The sequence below is a fragment of the Blennius ocellaris genome (genome assembly GCF_963422515.1).
Source record: "Blennius ocellaris genome assembly, chromosome: 5".
NCBI lineage: Eukaryota > Metazoa > Chordata > Actinopteri > Blenniiformes > Blenniidae > Blennius > Blennius ocellaris.
Window position 1 is genome coordinate 18,818,052 of NC_137654.1, and position 25,275 is coordinate 18,843,326.

At 41.5% G+C, this 25,275-nt stretch overlaps 1 protein-coding gene across 1 annotated transcript; it reads right to left on the bottom strand.

Moving 5' to 3' along the window:
- Positions 1 to 1,390: 1,390 nt before the first annotated feature.
- LOC308130639 (band 4.1-like protein 1) lies at positions 1,391 to 25,275 on the bottom strand (the record flags this gene model as incomplete). Its single annotated transcript, XM_080497051.1, has 23 exons — positions 1,391 to 1,450; positions 1,566 to 1,682; positions 2,462 to 2,542; positions 2,693 to 2,773; positions 2,971 to 3,030; positions 3,145 to 3,363; positions 4,289 to 4,690; positions 4,919 to 4,969; positions 6,119 to 7,213; positions 7,531 to 7,686; positions 8,977 to 9,006; positions 10,041 to 10,082; positions 10,702 to 10,934; positions 11,248 to 11,423; positions 13,026 to 13,123; positions 14,271 to 14,423; positions 14,514 to 14,601; positions 14,693 to 14,911; positions 16,622 to 16,697; positions 16,821 to 16,863; positions 17,959 to 18,063; positions 24,727 to 24,876; positions 25,204 to 25,275. The coding sequence occupies 23 exons, from the start codon at positions 25,273 to 25,275 to the stop codon at positions 1,445 to 1,447; spliced, it is 3,753 nt and encodes a 1,250-aa protein (XP_080353177.1). The 3' UTR covers positions 1,391 to 1,444.

A 25,275-nucleotide genomic window follows, 5' to 3' on the forward strand; every position in this document is an offset into this window, starting at 1 on the left:
TTTCTCTTCTTTCAGGAATCCTAATTTCTTTTGTCAAGTAACCAGCTTCTACATATTTGGAATTTTTAAGAGTAATTATTTTCTTACCCTGGTTATTACAATCAATCTCCTGGATTTCAATTCCAACAATGCAAGAAACTATCATGCAAATGACTGCTGATACTACTTTGTCTGACGCAACAGCCTGTTGTGTGACGGACTGAGCTTGCTCTATGCATTCACTGCAGAAACAAGGCCAACGTGGTATCATATCCACATGGATAGTAAAAGCCTGCCGAAAAGGTGGGAGAGGAGAGAGACTGGGCTTCTTCTGGAACCTCAGCATTCTCAGAAACTACATGGCCACTGATTGAATAATTACAATGTAACACTGTATATCACCCCTCCGAAGACCTACTGACTATGTAAACCTTCGCACCCTCACTCCCACACACATTGAGTCGATTACATGAAGCAGAAATAATAGATGAAACGACAGAGGGAAGCATAGTAATCAGACTACCTAACCTTGGTCCTAAAAAAGCATTAGAACATCTCAGAGGACTGCGATTCTGTCCACACGTCACTCAGTATGACTTTGTTCGTTGATGCAGGGGTGAGAACTCAATGAAGGATTTCTGCCACTCTTACTAAAACCCTGTTTCACTGGATGCTCTAACAGCACTGGAGCTACATTTAATGGTTTATTTTGCTCATTAACAAACACACACAGAAAGCAGTTTTGTTTTGTTTTTTTCCAGCACACACAGCAGTAATTCAGAACAGCAAGATAAAACACTCTCACATTCCTAATTGATATCCCAGCTGATTCTATCTGTAAGAGATACGCACGCACATGGCACATGACCTTGGATTAGTCCACAGTGAATTATTAAAACAAACCCTGTCTACATTAAAATTTTACCTTTGAGCAGTAAAGACTTGATAATAGAGACCCTGAGAGCTTTGCAGGGAATTTAATTGAGTCGCCCCTGGGTCCAGATGTTGGGATTTATGAAAGGGACCAATCAAAGAGCAAGAAAAAAAATGCACTTTTTTTTTTTTTTTTTTTGCAGTTATGAATGTAGCACCGCTCCACTGAGCGATAATGATTTCAATCATGAAATACTGAAACGAAAATAAATGACTCATTTAAAAGTTGTCCTGTTTTGGCCATCTCAGTGGTGTGCATGTACGTTTTTGTGTGTGTGTGTGTGAGTGTGTGTGTGTGTGTGTGTGTGTGTGTGTGTGTGTGTGTGTGTGTGTGTGTGTGTGTGTGTGTGTGTGTGTGTGTGTGTGTGTGTGTGTGTGTGTGTCTGCGCGCGTGTGTGTGTGAACTTGTACAGCAGGCTTCATCAAAGTGCCACAGGCAGTAGTAGTCTGATCAGTTGGGATTATTGGGTGGGATTTTCAAGTTGGGTACTGATGCCTCTGGTCCATCGGAGGGCAGCCTCACCACAGGAAATCAGGACTGTAGACAAGCAAGAAGAGATAATCCAACCTTATACCCCCAAGCCTCAAAAGAAGGTCATGGGAGGCTAAACCCAGTCAGATACTATCAATTGGAGTCAGGATGGCAAACGTACCTCTGATGCACCATGTCGATCCTCAGTGGACGATTCTGTTTCCCTGACAACAACGGCCTTTGTCACCTGCATGTCCGGATGCTGCTGCTTGGCCTCCTGTATTGCAATCGCCAGAGCCTGCAAGGGAAAGTGAGCAGCATCTCTGAGATCAGTGAACAAACACCAATGATGGGCTGGCAACCTGTCCCGGCTGTACACTGTCTGCACCCATAGACAGTTGGAACTGGCTCCAGTCCCTCGAAGTTAAATAACGTGGTCTAGAGAATCAATAGATTTTAACTTAGAGTACATCTGGTAAAGTTTAAAAGTGGCAATTATAAGGCTTTTCAGATCAAGTATTATTCACGTCTCCAAGTTTCCAAAAGAGCAGTGAATATCAATGACTTGAATAAATGTTTTTAGATGAAATCATGATGAAATAGAGATTTGTGCTAATATTTTTTTTTTTTAAATATCCATGGTAATAAATCAGAAATAATAATATCAAAATATGAAATGGTTGTTGGCTGTAAAGAAAAGACATTGATCTATTTTTCAAGTAAAACCAACTATCCATGAGCAAAAAGCGGGATTGGTCAACACAACTTCATGAATCAAAGATTAATACTTTGCCTGAGACAGAACCATATGCAGTGTGACAGTTGTGAGTTCATCGTTTGAGTTTCACTCTTGGTGTGCAACAGTTGTCAGCTCTGTCTCAGTTAACGTTTAAAAACCTTTGTGCTAAAAAAAATATTCAGTAGAAAAGACAGTTAAATGAGTTGTTCCCCTGACCTTTCCAGTAAAATTGCCTCTTGAGTAGCAGTATCTACTAAGTGTGTTTTTTTGTTGTTGTTTTTGTCCCCCACAGAATCCACAGGATTTCATCCACGGTTATTTCAGCCATGTCAGCCCACCTGTTCTTGATCTACATCATCGTCTCCAGTGATTATGATCCTCTTCTCGATCCTCGTCTCTGAATATCCTCCTTTCACCGTCTGCAACACACAATAGTTTGTTTTTGGCAGCTTTCACTCCAGCATGCATTCGCCATCACTCTTCCTTGACATAATGAGAAATGAGCTATGTCATAATCATAATTACACATTAAACTGTGTGCTTTTTAAGTTTCATTTAGGCTTTGCTACCTTCGTGACGTGAGTGGTTGCTGAGGTAACGTTTTCAGTCACAAGGATGGGCGACCCCGCTGACTCTCTTCCCTTGTGCACCTGAGAGACCAGAACAGCTGTGAGCAGAGCTCATACGGGGAGAAGCCATTGGGTCAAACAGGGGCCGCTCTCCAATCAAGCACATATTCATAAATTCATGTCTTCTATCTCTGCAAGTAGGCTTAAACCCTGGAGATGGGCATGCAGCGAGCTGCAGGTTGAGTTAAAATTGGAGAGGTCTTGCTGTTGGTACTCACAGGGGAAATGCTCTGTCTGGTGGAGTAGGAGACTTCACCGAGGCCCCCGATGCCATGATCCTAAAAACAGACCAGCTCAGTACGTGACTTGTGTTACTCAGAGAATCACAACTAGATGGTGTGTTGTATCAATTCATTAATCCACATTATATTTCACCACAGCGGGTGACCAACCTGATCTGTGAACTCGACAATGGTGGTGGTGACCTCCGAGCCGTTGGGCTGAGTCTCCGTCCTGACGTCCGTCTTCCTGACCATTGGCGTGGGCATGACATCACTGGCCTCCCGGCTCAGAGGAGTGACAGCGGGGCGACCGGGCTCTCTGTGTGACTGCTCCCTGTCTATTGATGATGACACCGGTACTGACCTCTTTGGTTTTTTTGGAACTATGGGCTTAAGAGTGGAGAAACAAACAGGTTTTAGTTTCATAAGATTGTAGACCTGGAAGTTTTGTCTTTATCACAAAAATCAGTGTGAAAATAGATTTAAAGATTAGGTTCCAACAAAAAAAAAAGCACAAAAAGCAATACAACAGATTTAGATGAGTTAGATTTAGATGTAAAATGCAGATGGGCAAAGTCTTAAACTCGATTCTTGGGATGAAATATGAATAGGAAGATAAAAATATATAGTTTATGTTCTTAATGCTGGATAACAAACCTAAAACTAACCAACTGCTTATATGTTCATGACAGCCTTTTGGATAATTTCAGTGCATTAATTCCTTCAGAGCATATGTGTATTTTTATAGTTTCAGCTGTGCAGGCTTTGTACCAGTCAATCTCTAACCAAAACCCAAGTTTAACAACCTACATCATAAAACTCTGTGCAAGTTTGTTGCAAATACTTTAACACCAAATCATGTTGGGTTTTTCTTTATGTATTATTTTAAATTGTAATGGAAACATTCTCACTGCTCAATTCCAGCATTCTTTCAAAATGTTTCATGTTTACACTGATCACAGTCAACCAAAGGAAAACACAACCTTGACTCGCTGTCATCACACTTTGTTAGAAACAAGCGCAGCACACAGAGGGTAATATAGTCATAATATGCAATTTGGAAATTCAGCCTTGTTTCCTGTAGTAACAGAACAAATATGCCTGCACACTCACTAATTGGACACATGTAGAGGTTTGTATGAAACAATGATTGATTGCTATTTTGCAGTGTGTTCAGATCGCATGCATCCCTTTGCTGCCCTGTGCAGCTGAAATGCATAATAATCAGGTGCTTTAAAAACAGCTGTTTTTCCCTCAGCCACTAGAAACACATTTCAAGTGCTTTAACACTGGACTTGGGACCCTTTAGATCTACCTGCACATCAGGTCGTTTGACTTCTGGCCGGACTTCTTCAGCCTGGACATGTTTGGCTGGCGGGCTGCTGCTGACTCCTCGAGACAAAGGAGCTGCCACGAGTGGAGGCAGTGGCTCAGACGGGCCCTGCTGCTGGAGCAAGTCGATGCCAAGACACAGACCGCCATCAGGAGAGAGATCTCTCCCTCCCAACTCTGTCATCCCCCTGGAGAACTCCTCCATGCCCGTGTGCAGGTCTGTGAGCACGGTGAAATCAACTTCAGCCTCCAGGCTCGACGTAGAACTGACCGTGATGCTGGAGCATTTGCGTTCGATGCCCAGGTGGGTTTCCTTCAGATACAGGATCTCGTGGTCTTGGTCATCCTCTGACACGGAGCCCAGACGTCTCTCCCACGGTTCCCTCTAAAACAGAGGAAGTCATTATAGAACTCATAGAGTGCATTTATTTTGCAATCGGTGCTTCGGACCATGTCAGAGGCGTCAAACATAAGACCTGGGGGTCGAAACACACCCGGCATAGGGTTCAATCCAGCCTGCAGGATTACAGTCCCTGCATAGTGTAAAAATGACAAAGAAGATATTGACTGATTTATTTTGAAGAAGTAAGAGAGGACCTGAGGGATGACTCACCGAAGCTTCACAGAGAGGCTCCTCGTGAATAGCAGGAGTGGGAGGTGTCTCCTACAGAAAACAGAAACAAACAAGAAGCACATTTTAATGATCAAACTGATGGAGCTTGTATCAATTCATAGAGACACAGCCACAGACTGTAATACCTCTGTACTGCTCACATGAGTGTAAGCACACAGGAAACAGAAGAAAGTTAGGAAGTTTTCTATGCTGCCGCCTAAATGTGACCTTTTTTTTTGTAGCTCAATCTGTCTTCTTTCACTGGCAGTGCTTAACAGGGCACTTTTGCAATTTAAAAAAGAAATTAACAAATCAAGTTCATTCATGACTTCAGTACTCAAGCTTAACTTCCAAAGCAAACATTTCCAGAGACTCCAAAGCTTAAGGCTACGGTCAGAAGCATGCACATAGAGTGTATTTCACAGGTTGATATCATTAAAAATGACTGAAAGTGCAATGGTAATGCCATGCACTGAAAGGTTTCATTTTCAAATCCCTTTCAGGGGAAAGGTATTCATATTCGTAAGTGCGGCATATGAATGCCCAAACCCTGAAGAGGTTTGGCAGCTCTGCAGCCTGTGATTACATCTAATCGCCTTTTTCATCTTTTTGCCATTGCTCCAGAGGTGCCAAGGCAGAACATTTGGTTCAAATGCCCTCTCAGCCATTTACAATAAAGATTCAAATCAGGTGGGGGGAAAAAGAGGTTTCAAAGAAAAATGGTGGAAAGGTCTTGTACTCCTTGCAACAGCAGACACCTTATTTGCACTGTGAGAATGTTGGAAGGAGAGACCAGGTGTTAAACGTGACGAGTTAAAAAGAAAAAAAAAAAAAAACACCATCTGAAGCTTAAGCAATGGGATCTTTGCTTAAAGGCCCGCAGCGTTCTGAAATGGCCAAGCAGATGTCAAGCTCTGAGCAATAAGGGATAGAAGGGAAATCAAGATGCTCCGTGGCCCATGGGCGTGAACTGACTCGATCAATGATGCGATGCGAAAGAACGTGAACTTTTGCTTTCTCATACACAGCCACATGACTTCTGAGGTATGTGTGGTGATTTTTTTTTTTTTTTGAGAGGGGGGGGGGGGTTGTTTTTAGATGATTTAAAAACAAGGTCTGCACAACATCGCCTGAAGCTCATGCAATGCTTTACTTTCCAATGATTGACAAAGAGGTTAGAGGGGGGGCAGATGGTTTTACCGCTTGCTTCCTCTTCGCTGTTTCTTGGCTGGCCGTCCTGTGGTGGATGTGGCTGTTGTCCACGTTGCTCTGTCTGTCTCGTGACCATTGTGTTTTCAGAGGGAGAGTACGAGGGGGTGCGTTTGAGAATTTGTAGCTGAACTCGGAGGCTTGTTGAAATGGATCTTCATGTGGTACTCCTCCTCTTACCCACTGGCCTTGCCCCGTCGTATCACCGCCGTCTCTGAGCTCCTGTTGTCCCAACACCTCGCTCCTTATCTGTTGCTGTAACTGAGTCTGATGTTGATACAGTGCTGGAGTTTCATCGTGGGGTTCGGTCGGTGCTGTATTTTCCTTGACGACATCTGAAGTGGATTGCAGTGCAGGATTATCATCCAATCTGCTTCCTGCTTCACGGGATCTGTCTTTTGATTTTGTCATCTGTACGTCCCCGGCCTCTCCGAAGAGGCTGCTGTTAGGCTGGCTTTGAAATTCAGGGTTTACAACATCTTTGTTCTCTTTATTCAAAGCCTTCTTTGATCGCTGAGGCTTGAGAGGAACTATTTTGGGGACTTCTGAGAGTGAGTTTCCAGTTTTGCTGAAATCTTTCTCTCCCCTGGGGCTCGGGTCTTTTATTTTCCAAGCTTCACAATGTCTCGTGCCACCTTCACTTCTAGCCCAACTGCTTTTCTTAAAGGAGTCATCGGCCATGGGTGTTTGGAAGTTCCGAGGTTTTTCTCGATACTCATACTGAGAGCAATTAAAGTCTTTGCTCATTTCACCCCTCTGTTTGTCTGGTGGAGAACAGTATCCATTTTCTTGAATGTTGTTCCCCTCTAACATAGAATCATGATGTCCATTCGTCTTTACTTCACTATCCAGAGGGTTGATATCCTTTAGCCCTGGTGGTCTTAAGTCTGTTTCCTGCTTCGGAGATGATGCATATCTAGTTCTCGAAGAATCCCAGGGCGTTAAGCCATTGTTCATATTTGCTTCATTCCAAGCAAACATGTCTCTACACACGGACGAGTCCTCACTCTTTTCCCCTTTAGAGAAAGTGTCCGCTGTTGCTTCATAAGCATCCTGCTTGTCAATCAATTTGCCATCAGTGGTAGCCTATGTTGACATAGAGTAGACATTTGCATTAGCCTAACTAGATAAAGTGAGCTTTAGTTTGTGACACTATTGTTACCCCACATTATTACTTTAATGAGTAAAAAAAGAAAATTGTGATAAAGTGGGGGGGACTTAAGAGTTGTTTAATACAACGGAGATGTTTTATTCTGTGCTTTGGGTTAATTAAATCACAGTTTTGACAGCACTTGAGAAGAAAGAATAGTGTTGGCTCACACCGATACATTACATCTTTATGGTGACGTGTGTGAGAATGAAGCCAGTCTGATTTTGAAGTTGGAAAAGGATCTCATTCTTACTGCTTTGCGTTCAGGCGTTCCTCCTGGAGGAGTAGCTGACGAGATGCGTTTCTCTCTCTGGGCTATCTTGCTGTTTGGTTGCCTCAACGCCCTCTTCAGCTCGTTGATGCTGGCCTGGTGCTTTTGTATCACATCGTCCGGCTTATCCAAGAACTGCTACTCACACAGCACAGAAAACATTAAGAACACAGATTAACCCCTGTGGAACTCCTTGCTATGAGTGACTCTCTCATCATTGTCAGTTCGGCTACCACTATGTTGACGAAATAAATTGAGAGTTACTTTAAGTTATAACGTTGATCAAACCTAGCCCTTTTCTAGTGAGGCTGTAGTGCATCATTATTTTAACAATTACATAACATAACAATTTTGCAGCTTACGAAAACCTCCCATTCAAGAATCACAAATACACTTATTGAAAATAACAAACTATGAAGATGTGGGTTGTAAGATTTAAAATGACTCCTGAGTCACACTTCCTCAGAGTAGTTGTTAGTCATTTCCAACAACTGAAGCACCCACCATATTTCTTTTACTTTTAAAGTTGCCTACACACTTATTATTTCAGCAGTCCAATACATTTATTAGCTTCTACATTTTGCAATGTGAATTTTTTATTATTTAAAGCTAGTCTGCACAATTCTATCCACTGAATCCAAACATAATGTCTGCAAACATAATGACAATATCCTATATGTCATCTATTTATGCCACTGGTTCAACCAATAAATAAACAAAGCCAACAAGAAATGCAACAGTTGTCCTAGCATAATTTATGTGCAAGATAAAAGTTTGGTGTAGAAATAGAAAAAAATGTGGATACTGTCCAATAATTCACTTTCTTGAGAAACTGCTAATAGGGTGACTTTGATGTTTTCTGCAGTTGTTTATTTTTATGTCAGTTGTTGCTGCTCCATTTCACAAAAATAAACAATCTCTGACAATATCACACTGTCTCTCTCTGACATAAGGCCACAGACTTTGAGCTTGAACCAATTATATATATATGCAATATGTAATAATCTGCTTCTTCTTGTATTGAAGGGAAAGAAGAGAGGTAATGTCGGTATCCATCTGTTCTTCAGGTACAATACCATTGATCTGGTTGCAACAAGCTGGTTAGTTTGTTAAATTGTTTTTTTCTTTTTAAAGATTTCTGTTTCTGACATTTTAAATGTTTTACATGAGAAATATCACATATTGTACCATCTAATGTTTCAGTACTTTCTGAACACACACTCGCTCTAAGAATGAGGCCTGTAATCATACTTTTACCAAAGTATATTTGGCACTGGCATTAATAGGGGAAAATAGCTTTTAACATGAGGTCCACTGCTATCGTGGTGTTAAATGATAACTGGCAGGCACCATCGTAAATAACAGAAACACAGAGCACCTGGTGAGGGTCACACACAGCACATGCCAAAAAGAGAGGACAAGCAGTACCTCCTGTTTGGGCCGAAGGGTGACCAGATCCTTGTCCGACAGATGAACAGGGGCAATGTGAGATGAAGTGAGGGGTATTTGAGCAAAGCAGGAGGGTTGAGAATTTGGAAGGAGGAACAGATGCGTGCAGAGACAAAGAGGTAAAATGCTGCAGGTGAGTCAAAAAGGCAGGCAGCCACACCAACAAACAGAGACAGTTGACACCATTGGGATCGGGACTGTGAAGCCATTTAATAAGCTGCCAAGAAGACAAGGACAATCCATTCTATGCTGGCCAACTGGTAATTAATGCAGTCAGTTATTGACTGAACCTAAGTGTTTGGCAGTGGATTGTTCCCATTCTTCTTCATTGAAAGAGTTGATATGAAGGCATTACAAAACCACAAATGAAGAGTCCATTAAGTGACTAATGCATTGCCAATATTTCCTGCAAACAACAAGACAAAAAACACAGCCACGCATACCTGAGGAGGAATAATGCAACACAAATATCTCTCTGGGAAACTTGTGTTGAATTAAAATATTTCCAATAGTTCACTCATTCAATAAGTGTGGACGTTTGTGCCGTTCAGCAGGAGTACAAGGGGATTTACCCATAGGGAAAGCACAGATTTCCTGAATCATCAACAAGAGATTAGGACCCATCTGTTTATTCTGCTATTCAGAATCAATCGCTCCAATATCACACAGGGACACATTTGAAGATGCATGCTGCTAATTCGGTACTATCAAACTGGGAACAAGCTTTTTCCTGCAAAGCTGTAAGATTTAAGTCAGTGGATGGGGTTGAAAAGTGTATTCAACTCAAGTGTGACTCTCCACTGACACCATTTCCCAGTGGGCACAAAAGAAAAAGGCAAAATAAAGAGCCTGAATATATGTATATTAAACATTTTGTGGCTATTCTTCTAAAAGTCAATTCATGCAGTTTGCATTTCTTTCATACAAAATAAACGAAGATAAATGACAGTCCGTGCTTCAAAAACATAGAATACAAGTGCATATCCTACAACAACTGAAACCACACAAACTGAGACACAGAAAAAAATCCAAGGCCAAAATACCTCTGGCTTTGAGTCATATAAAGGTGAGCCTGCCTCCTCACCCTGCGAGAAAGGACAAGGTAAAGGACAGATATGTAAGAGAAGGGGAGCAGCAGTCAGCAGAGAGTGTTAATATTACGGCAGCAAGAGAACAAAACAGTTTGTTAGAGGCAAATGTGCTGGGTTAGAAAAAAAATGTTATCTGCAGCAAAAGAGGTTGAGTTAGATTCTGAGACAGGTGATTTATAGAGAGCAGAGAAGAAGAGAGGACTCATTCTGAGCAGCCTTATATGTCTGGAGAGGAGCGAAGAAGAGGGGAAATTAGGCCAAGGGGAGAAAAATAAGGACTGTGATTACAGTCTCAAATGAAAAAGAATGTGTGTGTGAGAGAGAGAGAGAGAGATGAGGAGCATGAGTTCAGGAGGGTTTTTTTCTGATTGGGGTGCAGAAGGTGAGGTGAATATTCTTGACGAACCAAGTGTTTCTCTGCAATCTTCTGAAATGATTATACATGTTTCTCACGTACAGCATTTCAGGAAAACATGTGAGTCATTAAATTGACTCTTGGTTGACTGAGCTCATTGAAGACTTCTTAAAGATGACTGTAAGGTTTCCGCACAATAGCGGAAAAGTTTCAAGTTAGACAACTAAATAAGGAAAACATTTCAGATGTTTGTTCTACCTTGAGCTCTAAGGTTCTGGTAGGTGTTGAGGTGTTGGCATCAAATATCTGCCTCTGATCATCATCCGGCTCAAACTCCTGATCTGTGTACTGGTCCTGGTCTTGATAGTGATAGTGATCGTGGTCCAAGTCCAGACTCCCCTCTTGGTCCAGGTCTTCTCTGGACATGAACTGTGTCCTTTCGCTGGAGCTTCGCTGGGACAGCTGGTCCATGCTGTCACCGAGAGCTGAGGCTAAAAAAATGCAATGCAAATGAGGAATATCATCCGAGTTCACTGTGAAAGTTTGTAACCTTCATTATGCTCTGTGGAGAGTTTAGGAGGGATATCTCAATGAGTTTTCTAAATGCATGAAACCTCGTTTTTATTTTCATTCCTGTGTTGCCTCAAACTAAATTACATGAGAAAGAGGAAAGCACTCTTTTCTCTTTGAAATATTTGTACCCACTGATCAGTCTGTTTTCTCAAGATGAAAAAAGGAGCCAAATTACAGCCAAACAATATTATTCAGGACCTTGTGTGTACTGTCCTTGTCTCCACTCCTTACCTCCATCGATGCTGCGAGGCATCATGTACCGCTTGCTAACAGAGCGTTCGAACTGAGGGGCAGGCCTGTCAATCAGAGCGCTGGCCTGTCTCGTCTGAGCTTGAGTTCGTCCACTGTAACGGAACTTGGAGCCGATCACCAGGAAACCCTTCGGAGGGGGCTCAGGGGAAACCAACCTGTAGGAAAGTTCACTCTGTGTAAATTCACCACAGATGGCACTGCTGAATGTTGCCGCAGTAGCTTTAATAGAGTTTTAATATGAATGTCCATTTATATTCAATATGAACTAAATGAACCGAGTTGCATTGAGTTTTTATGCAGGAGTTCATCTGTTCAGAGTTAAATGAGTAGCCTGATAGCATTTTACACGAGTATGATTAAAAAGGACATCTTCCTCATTTACAGTGACAAAACTGCACCTCAAATGTAGAAATGCCATAGAAAATAGCTTGTTTAACAACAAATTCTGGCTCAGTTTGAAGGTTATATAATCCCTTAACAAGGATGGCTAAAGATTCCTTGGGTCTTCACCGTGAGATTCCCAAGCAGCCAGCAGGGCCTCCAGGAAGTCGATGTGCTGAATCAAGAAAATGTTGCCCCACATAATCCCACAATATGTTACATTTGGCTGGACTGCAACAGCGGTGTGAGCTCAAGACTTATGCTGTAAACTCACACTGGTGACTGAGAGTGTGATCAAAGTTACACCATTGTGCAAAATGACTGATAGTCACAGTGACACATTTTCAGTCATTTTAAAACAACACAAACCCAAAACCAACAATGAAAACACAGACAAGGCTTAAGTTTAATTAAATTCAGCATTATGTTTTGATCAGCACCCCCTCCCACTGGTGGCAGCACTGTCCCTCGAATATGGTCTGACACATAAATAGAGAAGAAATATAAGAAGTAGTAGAAAAAGAAAACAAAGAGATAGGCCAAAGCAAACCTTTTTTTTTGGTGTAATGCTTCGATTTAAAAACTTTAGAGGTCATGATGTGGCAGGATGGTGGAGCTGCTGCAAAGAGATACCTGAGAGAACCTGCTGAGGCTGAATCACAGAACGTTGGCGACAAGGCGAGTACTTCCATTATTGATGATACTGTGCTCTGAAATATGTGTCGACTAAAAGCTTCATTTGCATGTCAAGAAATGCTTCCCTGATCTTTTCTGCCTGGAAAGAGTCCATTTAAATCAGGGGTGTCCAAACTCAGTTCTTTCAGCTTTCCTTGCTTCAGCATACCTGATTCCAAAGATGATGTCATCACCATACTTGTGAAAAAGCCCAATAACGAGTCCCTCATTACATTCAGTTGTGTTGCAACTGGGAGAGGCCTAAACCATGCAGGACGCCGGTCCTCGAAGACCGAGCACGGACACCCCTGATTTAAATCATTCATCACTGGAAATGGCATTAAGTAACTCAATAATTTTCTGCATCGCTGGTATCATATGATCCATGAGGCCTTGCCTCGAAATGACAATAACAAGAGTGATTTATAATTTTTGTGTGTAAGGGTAAGAGATGTATTTGTCTTTCGACTTAAAACCACCTACACATACGTAACAAAGGAATGTGCCCCGAAGTGCTTGCAATTTCACCACGAACATATTCCAAGTAAATCATGCAGAAAAGTTACCATGAATATTTGACGGATCGACACGCTTGCAGGTGACATTTGAACAATACCTTTGTTGTGCGAGGTGTTGATGGTACATGCAGGGTGCCGTGACTGCAGTGCAGAGAGAGTGTACCTACGATAATCGAGTCCTACCTGAAGAAGGTGTGGTGCTCAATGCAGACTTTCCACAATCGCTTCGAGGCCCGATGGTTGGGCAGCTTGAAGCCTATGGTGCTCTCAAACTGTTCATACTGAGTGGTGAGACGAAACAGTGGAGACGGAGGAGGAGGAGAAGGAAGAGGAGGAGGAGGAAGGAGGAGGAGGTGGGCAGGTGAAGGAAAAAAAAAGGAAAGTGAAGGAAGCAAGTGTGGGGAAAGATGGAAGAATGGCGGCAGGGTGAAATGTGTTTACTCCGCAGCAATGAGAAAATCAATGCTTTTCTGTTTACTCATAAAAAATATATTCTCGCTTCTCCTGCCGACATGTCGTGTGGATTTTCCATCTCTAACCATCCTATAAATTTGTCTTTCATGTACTCACTCCATCAGGTGTTCAGTGGAGTGAACAGGAGAAAAACGCTTTCAAATCAATAGGTTATTAGCAATATAACAGGTCTTTAAACATTAGGAGGTGCACATTCACAACTATTTTTTTTCTTCCACACAGTAAGTCTTTGGGGACAGTTCAGAATAAAATGCTTTTAAAACACAATGATGACCCTCCTGGCAAATCTGAAGTGGCAGCTGACTTAAGAAGATAGGCCTGCAGAACAAAGTATATGCACAGAGAGGGCTCCGTATTCACTATAAAGATGTCAGGTTCGTTTTGACAGTGGATTTAAAAATCCTCTGTAGATACCCTAAAGGCCAGAGAATGAGGGGAAAAAATTAGAATAATTTCAGTGAGTTGAAAACCATGGCGAGTATAATGTGGCTCTCACATCTGCAAAGAAAAATCCTTGAATAAAATGCAAATCCTTGTGGCTGGCTAATCACACTTTAAAGTCAGCATGGAGGAAGACAGAAGAAGGACAAGAATAAAAAACACGACCTATCAGCCTAATCTGTGAGAACGGTATCTGTAGGGGCTATAAATAATCGAGTGTCGTGGTTTGCGGCAGATAAATCTTAAAAGTAACACTTTATCAAAGCATGAAATGACTATTTATGCTGCTTGGACGAGTCAAGAGAGGCAATGATGTAATTTTAACAACTGTGAAACCATGAAATAGAAATGTGAAGTTGGCGCTTTACCAAATGATCCTTTATTCCATATGCCTCAGCTGTGCCGAAGTGACTCTGGTCTCTTCTGGTGAGTTTTGCATGCAATAATTGCTCAGTGAGCTCATCATAAGTCAAGTAAAATGGTATATAAAAGTTAATGACAGCTTTTATGTACCTCTCCGGGGCGGATCTTGATGTAGAAGTTGCTTCTTTTGTAGGAAATTTTCAGGATCTTTGGCCACGCGAACCGATTGATTCTGAGGCGATCTCGGTAGATTAGCAGACCGTTCGCACTCACACCGAGCATAATATCAATTCCTTCTGAATCCTGGAAAGCAAAACGGCATTATAAAAAAATCTGAAAATCTACCGACAGAGAAATTAGTGTGAGAGAAGAAATACTGTTAGCGTGAAGTACTTTAGCATGATGCAGGTCCACTCCGTACATCGAGAGTTTCTTGCCATTTTCTAAAAAGTTCACCTCTGCTTCTGCTGGACTCATCCCTCTACAGAACAGCAAATGATTTATTGTTTTTCATCAGATCCTCGGCTGATAAATGGCCTCACTTTATTTGCGAAAGTCACATTTTCTCCCACCTGTAGTTGTGGTGCAGCTCCATCACCCTCTCCTCCAGCTCACGTGTCTGGTTGGGGGCAAAGTGGAACTCGCTGACGTAGTCTGGGCCATGTTCCTCGGGGTCGTAGTCTCCGAGTTCAGCCTGGACAGTGTAGGAGCCCAAAAGGGCGTGGGTGACAAAGGAACATGGGAGACGACCAGATAGGATGTCATCTCTCAGCTGCAGGCACAAGTAGTACCTGAAGAAACAAAGGAGATTAAGACCATTAACTGATTTGCATGACTTTGGGAAGGACCATGGTTCTCCAAAAACAATCCTTATAGCTGGCAGTGAATGTGGTAAGAAACTTCCTGAACATAAGCTTGTGATTTTTGTTGTTTTCAAAACTTTAGCTTATTTCATCTGAATCAGTTCACTCTCGCTCATCTTGGCGTGCAGCGTTTATCTCATAAAAGCAGTTGACTCATACTTGCTCACTATTAAATTATTTTGTTCACGCCAATTGAAGATATTTCAAGTTGTTAGTCTCCGAGAATGCAACTGCCAAGCCAGTAAAAGTTGTGGTAGAAGTTTGTTTTTGGAGCTCAGCATAGTAAACAGGTAGTAAGAAGCAGTGTCTCTACAGAGAATAAATGTTTACTGCTTTTCATCTCTAAATTATCTCTAAACCTTATTGTTAGGAGAAGTCTAATAGAAGTTGGTTCTATTAAAAATACAGAAAAACAACAAACCTCATTAAAATATTCCCACATCTCTTAATATGCTAATATAATTTGGTTTCAAGGTTTAATCACTGTATAAAAGTCTGACACATTGCCGGTGTGTCTGACTACAGTTGATTTCCCAAGACCTTGTGGCTGGAAATTCGTTTTTTTGTAGGCTTAGAGAAAAACTTCCCACTTTTGATTGATTAAGAAACAAGTTGCCACTAACACATATTCATTAAGGTATTGCTTTGCACAGTAAAGGTCAGTTATCCAGAAGATTAAACAGAATAAACACACATCATTACAGGCTTAAAAAGCAACTTGTTCTAACAAAATGCCCAAATTATTGCGTGCTTTGAAGAATTTCTCTGTGTTTTGACACCTCTGCATGATATGAAATCATTGTAAATAGTGTTGTTTTTACTGTCAAGCCCTTTTCTATGTATTACAGTAATTGTTCACTGTCAATACTGCATATACATATTGATATTTTATTCTTTCTTATCTGATATTTGTATATTATTCTAGTAATAGTCTATTCTCTGTGGAGCAACTCTGTATGGAATTTCTCTCAGGGATTAATTAAGTCTTGAGCTTCTCTTCTATTGTAGTGGGTCACATCAGTCTATCGTGTGTGTCGTTCACTTCCTCTGCCCCCCCCCCCCCCCCCCCCCCCCCCCCCCCAGAGGAATGGCAGGGTGACACTAAATAACACCGAACCACCCATGCAACAATCGATCATGGAAAAGTGCAAAAAAGTGAGAGAAAGTAAATATAAATCCATATGTTGAACATTCCCATTCACACATTTCTACATCTGTGACGGATTACCTGAAACAAGTAATCGACGACTGTCTTGGATGGAGTACTGTCATGATTATGCCTGTTGCGTGAGTTTAGATCTGAAATCTATTGTGTGGACTGTGTGGACTGTCTGAAGCTGGATTCAGTAGCGGCTGCTAACTTAAGTCGAACGTGTTTGTAATACTTAACAATCAGAAGAGAGAGCAGCGAATGCAGGCCCAGAGGGGGACCATCAGTATCAGTCAGTCACCAGCTGCACTGCTTAAAGCCGGTTAAACTCCCTCACACAGTACTCAAGAAGAGAAGCGTAAATCATATTTAAGCTGTTCTGTGAACTCTTGACATAGATCAGTATTAGTAATAAATAAATAATTAAAAACAAACGGTTTTTTTTAAGGTTATTTCGATAAACTTCCATTTTGTGTAATCAGACCTACCTGGTGATGTCTTCAATGAGCACAGATGGGTCTGGAGGGTAAAACTTGACAGAAAATCCAAAGATCCAGGAACCGACTATGAATAAAGCACCAGCATGTTGTTTTATTGAGGGACGTCTCTTCATTCCACTACAACTTGTGTGTGGCTTTTGTTAGACTGTGCTTGGGTATGTGTGTATAATACGTGAGCTGCCCTTACCCCGAATTTGCTTCTTAATCTCTTTGGAGGGATCCAACCAATTCTGATAAAGGAAAGAAAAGAAGAAGAAGAAAAAAAAACAATCCTCTTTGAGAAACTCGACCCTCAGCAAAACCATCTATATTCACATTTTTTTAAAAGCTCTATTTAAGTACTGAGTGCACTTGCATTTTCAAATCGGTTCCCGGTTGAACACTTGATATACTCATGCAACCAGAAATCTGATAAAAGCTCCCATAAACACACGTACCATCAATATTGGGGCTATAAATGCCAGTTCAATTCGGCTCAGGCTGCTTAATGCCACCTAAGCGTTCATGGCTGCACTGTGGACCCTAAGCACCAGTTTCAAAAGGCCAAACTCTATAATCAAATTTTAAAATGTTAAAGGCTATGTATGTCACTCTCAAGTCACATGTGGTTACGCACGGATATGAGCTATGAGGGCAACCAAGATTTCACTGCTTTACAACACCTGGATGACCTTTCAGTTGAATGGGTCAGGCAGCTGAAAGCTTGTTGACATTTGATCTAAAATTACAGTCAAATAATCCTACTAAAAATATCCTGTGAGAGCAGCTTCAAAGAAACAAACAACTGAGATATATATTGGCCTTGAAGACGCCACAGCTAATAATACAACAATCTATATGTATCACTGCCACATTTCTGATCTTTCTGGTATTTAAATTAAATTATAGACTAATGTGAGTAAAATTCTATATGGTAGCTTATCACAAAAGTAAATGACTCACCAGATCAACACTTTTATATTTAAAGTTAAGGAAACTGCTGGAAGTCTTATAGCCACAATAAACTCCCAGCACATACAACTTTCTGCATATGGGAAATCTTCCAAATTGCCTGTAAGTCAGGTTAGTTTCTAACTCAGTATCAAACTGCTGCCCTAACTTTGGTTAAACTGCAGCTGTGTTTAGGCACAGCAATATTATAATCTTAGAGTTTAAAAAAGATGCAAAAATAAATGTCCTCCAGTGTCTTCCAGTATGTAAATGTGTGTGTGTGTGTGTGTGTGTGTGTGTGTGTGTGTGTGTGTGTGTGTGTGTGTGTGTGGTGTGTGTGTGTGTGTGTGTGTGTGTGTGTGTGTGTGTGTGTGTGTGTGTTTTGTGTATCTAACCTTGGAGCTGTCTGTGTCCTGGAAAGTCAGGCCAAAGTAGTCCCTTTCCAGCAGGTTCAGATGGCCACACACCATGTCCAGCAGGGTCTGGCCCTTGACAAATTTCTGTTACACACACACACACACACACACACACACACACACACACACACACACACACACACACACACACACACACACACACACACACACACACACACACACACACACACACACGCACGCACAGGCAGATATGTATATAGGTAGAGACAGCAGGTATGCAAAGAGGTACAGGTTGAGATTTCATAAATGTCACAAGCTGCAGAAAACAAAGAAGAGATGCGAGAATGTGTTAATGCACATAAGGATGTTAAAGACTTTGCAGGCCTTTATCTTATAACAGCAACAGGGATTAAACATGCTCTACTATTGCCCCATTTTCCCTTTTTTAAAGAATGCCAGCGACTCCTGAAATTTTTATAGATTTTATAGATTTATTTAATAAGTGGAGTATGATTCATATTATATGTGTATTTTAGTTCTTTGTCTATAATATAAATATGTCAAATATATCTTGAGGATGTAAGCAGTGGTCTGAAGGATGCTTTCCATCTGTCCTCTCTCCTGCTGAGGAGGAGGAGCTGCACTCTTCATGACTGTATAAGGAGAGGACCGGCGTTTCGCATCAGCTGCGTTTGAACAGACCACACCCTTTCTCTCTCTCTCTTTCTGTCTTCAGCCCTTCGGGGCTGAATTCAAGGCCTCTGTGGGTTGCACAGACAGCCTTGGCAAAAATGCTATTTACACACACACACACACACACACACACACACACACACACACACACACACACACACACACACACACACACACACACACACACACACACACACACACGCACGCACACAAGCACACCAGATTCATCTCCGAGGGAAACCTGGCTCCTATAGCGACAAGGCAACCAAGCAGCTGTTACCATAGCAACAGAAGTAATAGGTCCCTTCTGCGTGCCCTCTCACTTTCTCCTTATCTGGTTACTACAAGGCCGAGCCATGCTAAAATCTTCACAGCACAGTCAGCATAATTTTAGACAATGGGAGTGGTGATGATTTAACTATTTAACCCCCCCCCACCCCCACCCCCCATCTCTCACTGCTGGTCGGATGCTGGTTAATGGTGAGCGTGCATGTTCACATTGCTTCACCATACACCAGCAAGAAAACTATGCTGCTTGTTCAGCAGGGCCTGTTCAAAGGCTGTTACGGTTGAAGCAGCAATAGAATAATGCTGATTAACAGTCAAAAGGTGCTGTACAATTTTTGGGGAGTGAAGCATATATTCGATTTCCCAATAAAATGAAATGGCAGCGTACATCTTAGGTGATCCCCCATGCATGGCAACCAATTCTAGAGCTGCTGATGAGATTTTGTTGTCACTCCGATTGGATCCAATCACATTTCTGAAACTAGTCCTATGGTGTGCTTGTGATAGCAGCTATCTGGTGTAATGCTAGAAATCCTTTTCGCTGATCTCTGCAGAACAAGACAAGGAGAGACCGCATGTAAATGTTAAATGTTAAATGTTAATGGCTGGTCATGTAGAGAGGAAATTTATTGAACTAAACACTTAAACTAATGGAGAGGGGGAGGGACAGTATGGAGGAATCACAGAGCTATATTTAGTTTTAAGCCTGGATAAACAAAATCTTTAGAAGAGCCTTCTCCAGTGCATAATCAATAATCCTACCTTACCTCAACCTATACTGGGAAAAGTATCACTTTCAGAATTGCAAAATTCCCTATTGACTCAGTAACCTCTAATGGTGCAATACTTCAGGGGATTTGTTTCCTCTCACCTTAAGCATGACTGCTACCTGCTTAAACCTTACCCTTAACTTCACTTTCCATTAAAATATCACCATGCCTTCTGAATTTATTGACTTGCATGATGTTTTTTGTTTTCATAGTGAACTTTAGTGGATGAGTTTTCAGTGTTTCAGTGAGTAAACAGTGCATTTACCTCTAAACACAATAGTTGACAGTATCCTTAATAACCTCTAAATGATGCCGTCTCGTACGACACCTTTGTAGTTCTTGTTTTTAATTTTCCACTCATACATCAACTATTCATCTCATTTAGAGACAGATTTTCCTTTTCACAGAATACGAAGGGTGAGATTATTATCACAGTGATTACGGACCAATTGACTGAATTGTAGCCTGTGAGGTTTCAGAACATAAGAAACATATATAGAAATTGCAATTTTTGGGGGGATGCTGAACATTTTGCTCTCCTTTGAAGTTCAGGCCACTGACAACATTCAGAACAGTGTGAACTACAGAGTGGTTAAGTTTATATTGATTGAACTCAGGATCAGATCAATAACTAAGCCGTTGTGAGCCCGACCTCCTTTGAAAAGCAGATATGTTAAAGAGAAGAGAAAAATATTGTTAAAAACAGGCTAAATGACAAAAAAAATAATAAGGAAAATTCTAAACTGCTCAGTTTTCTTGGGTTTCAAGTCAATATGAGAATAGATTCATCATTCTGTGAGAAACCCTGCAGGCAGGTAGTTCAACAATGCACTCATTAAAACTATTAAGATTCTTTCTCAGGCATCTGGAGAAATAACTTCATGCAAGAAACAAGGCAAGAAACCAATAATGAATAGTCATGATATTTTGGACCTCGGGCAGTTCTGCAATAAAACACACAAACAGACACACAGGCACACACACACAGCGGCACAGTAAAGCTTCTGAAAACTATTGTCTGTGGACCCGGCACATCACCGCCTCCAGAAATGCAAGTAAGTACAGTGTAAACAAGATGGTAAAACCATATATTGACAAGTTGAAGGGATACCAGTTTGCTCCATGCTGATATAATATCTAGGCATTAAATAAACCAAAGTCTGATGGACATAGGAACACCCTTTACCTAAATCAGACATTTCAGCAACAAGACTTTCCATCAACAGGGAACAGGATTACAATTTTGACTACATTTCTAATTTATATTACAACTAAATACTTTTGATAAATCACATAAATCTTCTTGCGTCTTTGAGTTCACACTGAAGCATGATAAAATGTCTTATTAGATATTTAAACAACACACTACAATGTAAATGCTTATTGTCCTTGTTTCTGAATGAGTGCCCTGAAGGGTTAAACTAAGTCAGTTTGTGTCTTTGGTTTCTGAAACACTTCCAGGTTGCTTTCCCTCGAGCAGCAGAACCAACTTGTTGCAGCTCTTTTAACGTGTTGTTCTTGAACTGATTTGTTTCAGATGAAGTTTAGCACTATTACTAAAGTGGGCCGGAAACCTCCTTTTTGTGAGTCGGATTGCAAAAAAGCAGTGAGGTTAAATGCATGTGGGGCCGCTATGAAATGATTTCCACAGCCCAAACGCTGTCGTACATGTGTTTGCAATCTGGAGCGTTGAAAGATCCAAATGCCGTGACTTCAAAAAAGCAGTCCCCAAATAGCTCTGCCTCGCTAATGAAGAGGAAACTGTCTCATGTGGTTAACCAGCAAAAATGCACACAACCATAAAAATAACAATTTGGATCTGCAGCGAGAACTGTTCAGCCGAAGTTTAACTGCACTTGGTCAATAACTATAAAGTGGTAAGCCAAACATTAATAGGAGGCTCAGGCTGCTCCTTTACTTTTTTTCAAGGCGGCACCTGCTCGCTTGGTGGACATCATGACTGTAATTAAAATAATGATTTCGCTGCGTTCGTCATTCTGACTCTGCTTGCCTCCTTTCCTTTGTCGCTGATATATGCACTCCCATTCATAGTGCATTACACAAACAGGCCCTCCTGGGCTCTGCCTCCACTCCATCTTTCTCTCCACCTCCTGCCCCCCTCTTCATCTTTTCTTCCTCCCCTTCACTCCTCCCACTCTATTTTCTCCCCAGTCAAATGTAGGAGTGCTCATCTGTCAGCCATATTGATTTCCTGTCAAAGCCCACTACCTCCAGTGTCAATGGCCAGATGACCTGAAGAAATGTGAGCGTATACATGCATGTAACTAAGAGCGGAGGACAGTTGGGGGTTGGGATAGTGAAAGAACATGTGAGTCCTTGCTCAGGATTCCCGACATATTCCTCCACTTGCTGGCTCTTGTAAGTAAAATATGTGAGGTCAAGTGGGAGGCCATAAAAGGAATATAGTTGACATGAATGAGGCTGAGGGGCCAACAAGCTAATTTCCAAGCACATCACACTCCATCAGCGGCAGCAGCCAATGGAGCAGAGGCAGCTCGGCAAGCCCTGCCGAGGATCTCCCACTTGTGTGAAACACCCCCCTCTGACATCCCTCAGAAGTCATTCCATTCAAAGAGGAGATTAATTTTCTGCAGCACTTGATCATGGTGTGGGCCACTGTGAAATTCAAATAAACCGTGAGTGGTGGGGGTTTTACTGAGCCTCGGCCGGCTGTTTACAAACACAAAATACAACAGAGTCACGATTTATGGAGGTAGGGGATTGCTCATCCGATCCTTCCATCCCCCACAATGCAGAGCTTGTCTCACCTCCATCCACCTGCCACCTCTTTCTCTCTGCATTTCCTGACTCAGTAGCATGCATTACCAAGTGGGACTAAATTCCACTGAGGTGTGTTATGCCGAGTCGAGCGCTGCTGTTTAAATCGGGGAGGTAGATGTTCACCAGCTTCATGAGATGCAATAAGAAAAAAGGGGCGTGAAATACAAATCAACCTGCACAGCACGATACAAATTTTCAGCACATGTGCATTTAAGTAGGAAGAAACAGCCAAACATTATCTTACCCACACTGCAAAACAACCTTCTTAAATCATTTTTCAATTACATTTCTGCACATTTGCAGAGTTGTAAATGCTCAAAGAACTGCCAAAATGCAACTTTGGTAAAGAAGCTGTGTGCTAGGCTGTAAAGATTAAATGATTTATTTATGTATTTATTAATTGGTGGTTTTAGCTGCCATAATAATTCTGTCTTCACACAAAAATGCTGTAATCAAAGTGGTATCTCTACATTGGGGCCTGATGGAGAAAGAAAAAAAAAATCAAGTCAAACAACAAGCTGTTTGTGAGCCCCATGTTATTTAAATCTCAAAGAAGATATTGCTGAACTCAATTTAAGTCAATGCAAACTGTGTAGATTATGGGCAATCCCTGTAGAAGTGTATATTATTGTTTCAGGTAGCACAAATGACCGATCTGTATGTATCACAGCAGACGTAAAGACTGAACTTAAAGAACAATAGCCACAGAGTGTGTGATCTGTCACACAGTTCTGGATCAGAGCAACTAGAGCTGCAGTAAGCACTGAGTCAAACCCAACACACTGTCACATAAACATAGGGCTCAATAATAAGATCAAATATCCATCCATATGGTCTGTATGTTTCCATTAATTACTGTTCAATAAAAATTGAGATGGACACTTCAAGACACAGACCACATAGTGGTGTAGTGGTTAGCACTCTCAGCAAGCTCATCTCCAGTTTCAGTCTGGGCTTGCGGGTCTTTCTGTGCAGAGTTTGCATGCTCTCCCTGTGTGTCGGTGGCCTGTTTCCAGTTACTCTGGTTTACTTTTGCAGTCCAAAAACTTGCATTTGAAGTAAAATGATGAGTCTAATTGTGCCTGTTTGTGTGAAAGTAAGTGAGTGCGATTGTCCTGTATTTGCCCTGATATTGACTAGCGACCTGTCCATGGTTTATTCTGCCCTCACCCATAGTCTCGACGACATTCAGAGAAGAGGTCAAATCCAGGTCACATTATTTGCTCGCATTCTTTTCATCCCTCTCTAGAGATTTAATGTTTTCATTAATCTGCTTTACCTCATCTACAAAATGAAATTTGAGTGATTTATAATTTAAATGTTGCATTTACATTGTCACTTTTTCTTTTTTTTTTATATTATTATTATCAAGATCAAATGGAAGCTTTTGAGGCTGTTCTATAAAAAACGGTTTGCACTTGATTCTGGTACATTTTACTGACAAACTGGCCAACACATGAAAAGAAGATGTGTGCTTATGACATATCTTCCTCACAAAGCACATTCAAATTGTGATGTGATATTATCACCGGCTACAAGATTACCAATAACTAATAAAAAAGCCATCAAATCAGAAGATGGAATTCCTCCCATCTCGTGCAAGCACAGGATGCTTCTGAGGTCCGTCATGTCCTCTGTTTGTTCCTCCTCGAGCTACTTGAATGGCGTGGAGTTCAAACATTAATTGAAATTTGATCGTATCATATCAGAGGTTGTATGAATATGAACACACTCGTTCCACTTGGTCAGAGCAATCACACTGACCCAGCAGTCTCACACAATCACATCAATGTAAGCACTGCTTCTGTGTTTCTATAATTCAGTTTGCCTCATCTTTACGAACTAATGCCAAACACAATAGGAGTAAATAAACACAACATTTAAAAACATTGGGACTTTTCAGATATCTTCAGTGTACCATCAGGGTTCCTCGTGCACCAATGTATTATTCCCATTCAATCAGGTAGATGAAAGAGGCTTTGAAGAGGTGACTGAAACAATTGAGTTATAATCCCTTATTGCATCAGAAACTGTGATTGCACCCAACTTGAGCAATACCTTCATGTTTATTCATTCGTCTTTTTTTGTTTTTTAACATTTGACTGCTCTTGCTTTGTTTGACTTGTGTCCAACTCTAATAATATATTCAGTCAAACCTTTCCTCGGAATCATCCACCATATTGTCTCGCCAGCATGAATTCCAACATAGATTATACGGAATGGCAAAGCGTACCTCAACTCCAGTCTCATAGTCTGATCCGTCAAGTAGGGCGACTTTAACGGGGACAGTCTTGGGCCGTTTGTTGGTTTTCTGTGGGGATTTGGAGGCTTTGCTGGGGGTCTTTTCTGAGCTATCATCTACATCCGCTTGGTCCTCTGGAACCTGGGAGAGAGAAAAACCTTTCCTCTGAGTGTGCAAGCTTCGAAATCACTCTACTTTGTCTTTCATTTAAAATATTTGAATTCTGAGTCTCAAGACATTTATGTATTTGTCTTACAAAGTGATTTAAGTAGAGAATCTTTGATCACAGGAGGCAATCATCAAATGCATGATGTAGTGTGAGCCGCTCCTCTAAGATGTTAAGTTACTGGCACAGGCAGGGCGGGCTCGCTGCCTTGCATATCAAACAGAAAGCCGGAAGGGCCCAGAGTGATCGAAAGACCTGAGTAAAATGATCTACAGCTCCTGTGTGTTCCACAGTGCTCCCACCTGATTGGTTCTCCTGGCGTCACCCTCCATTGCGGTCTTCATTTCCCCCGCCGAAGCCTTCTCCGTTGTCAT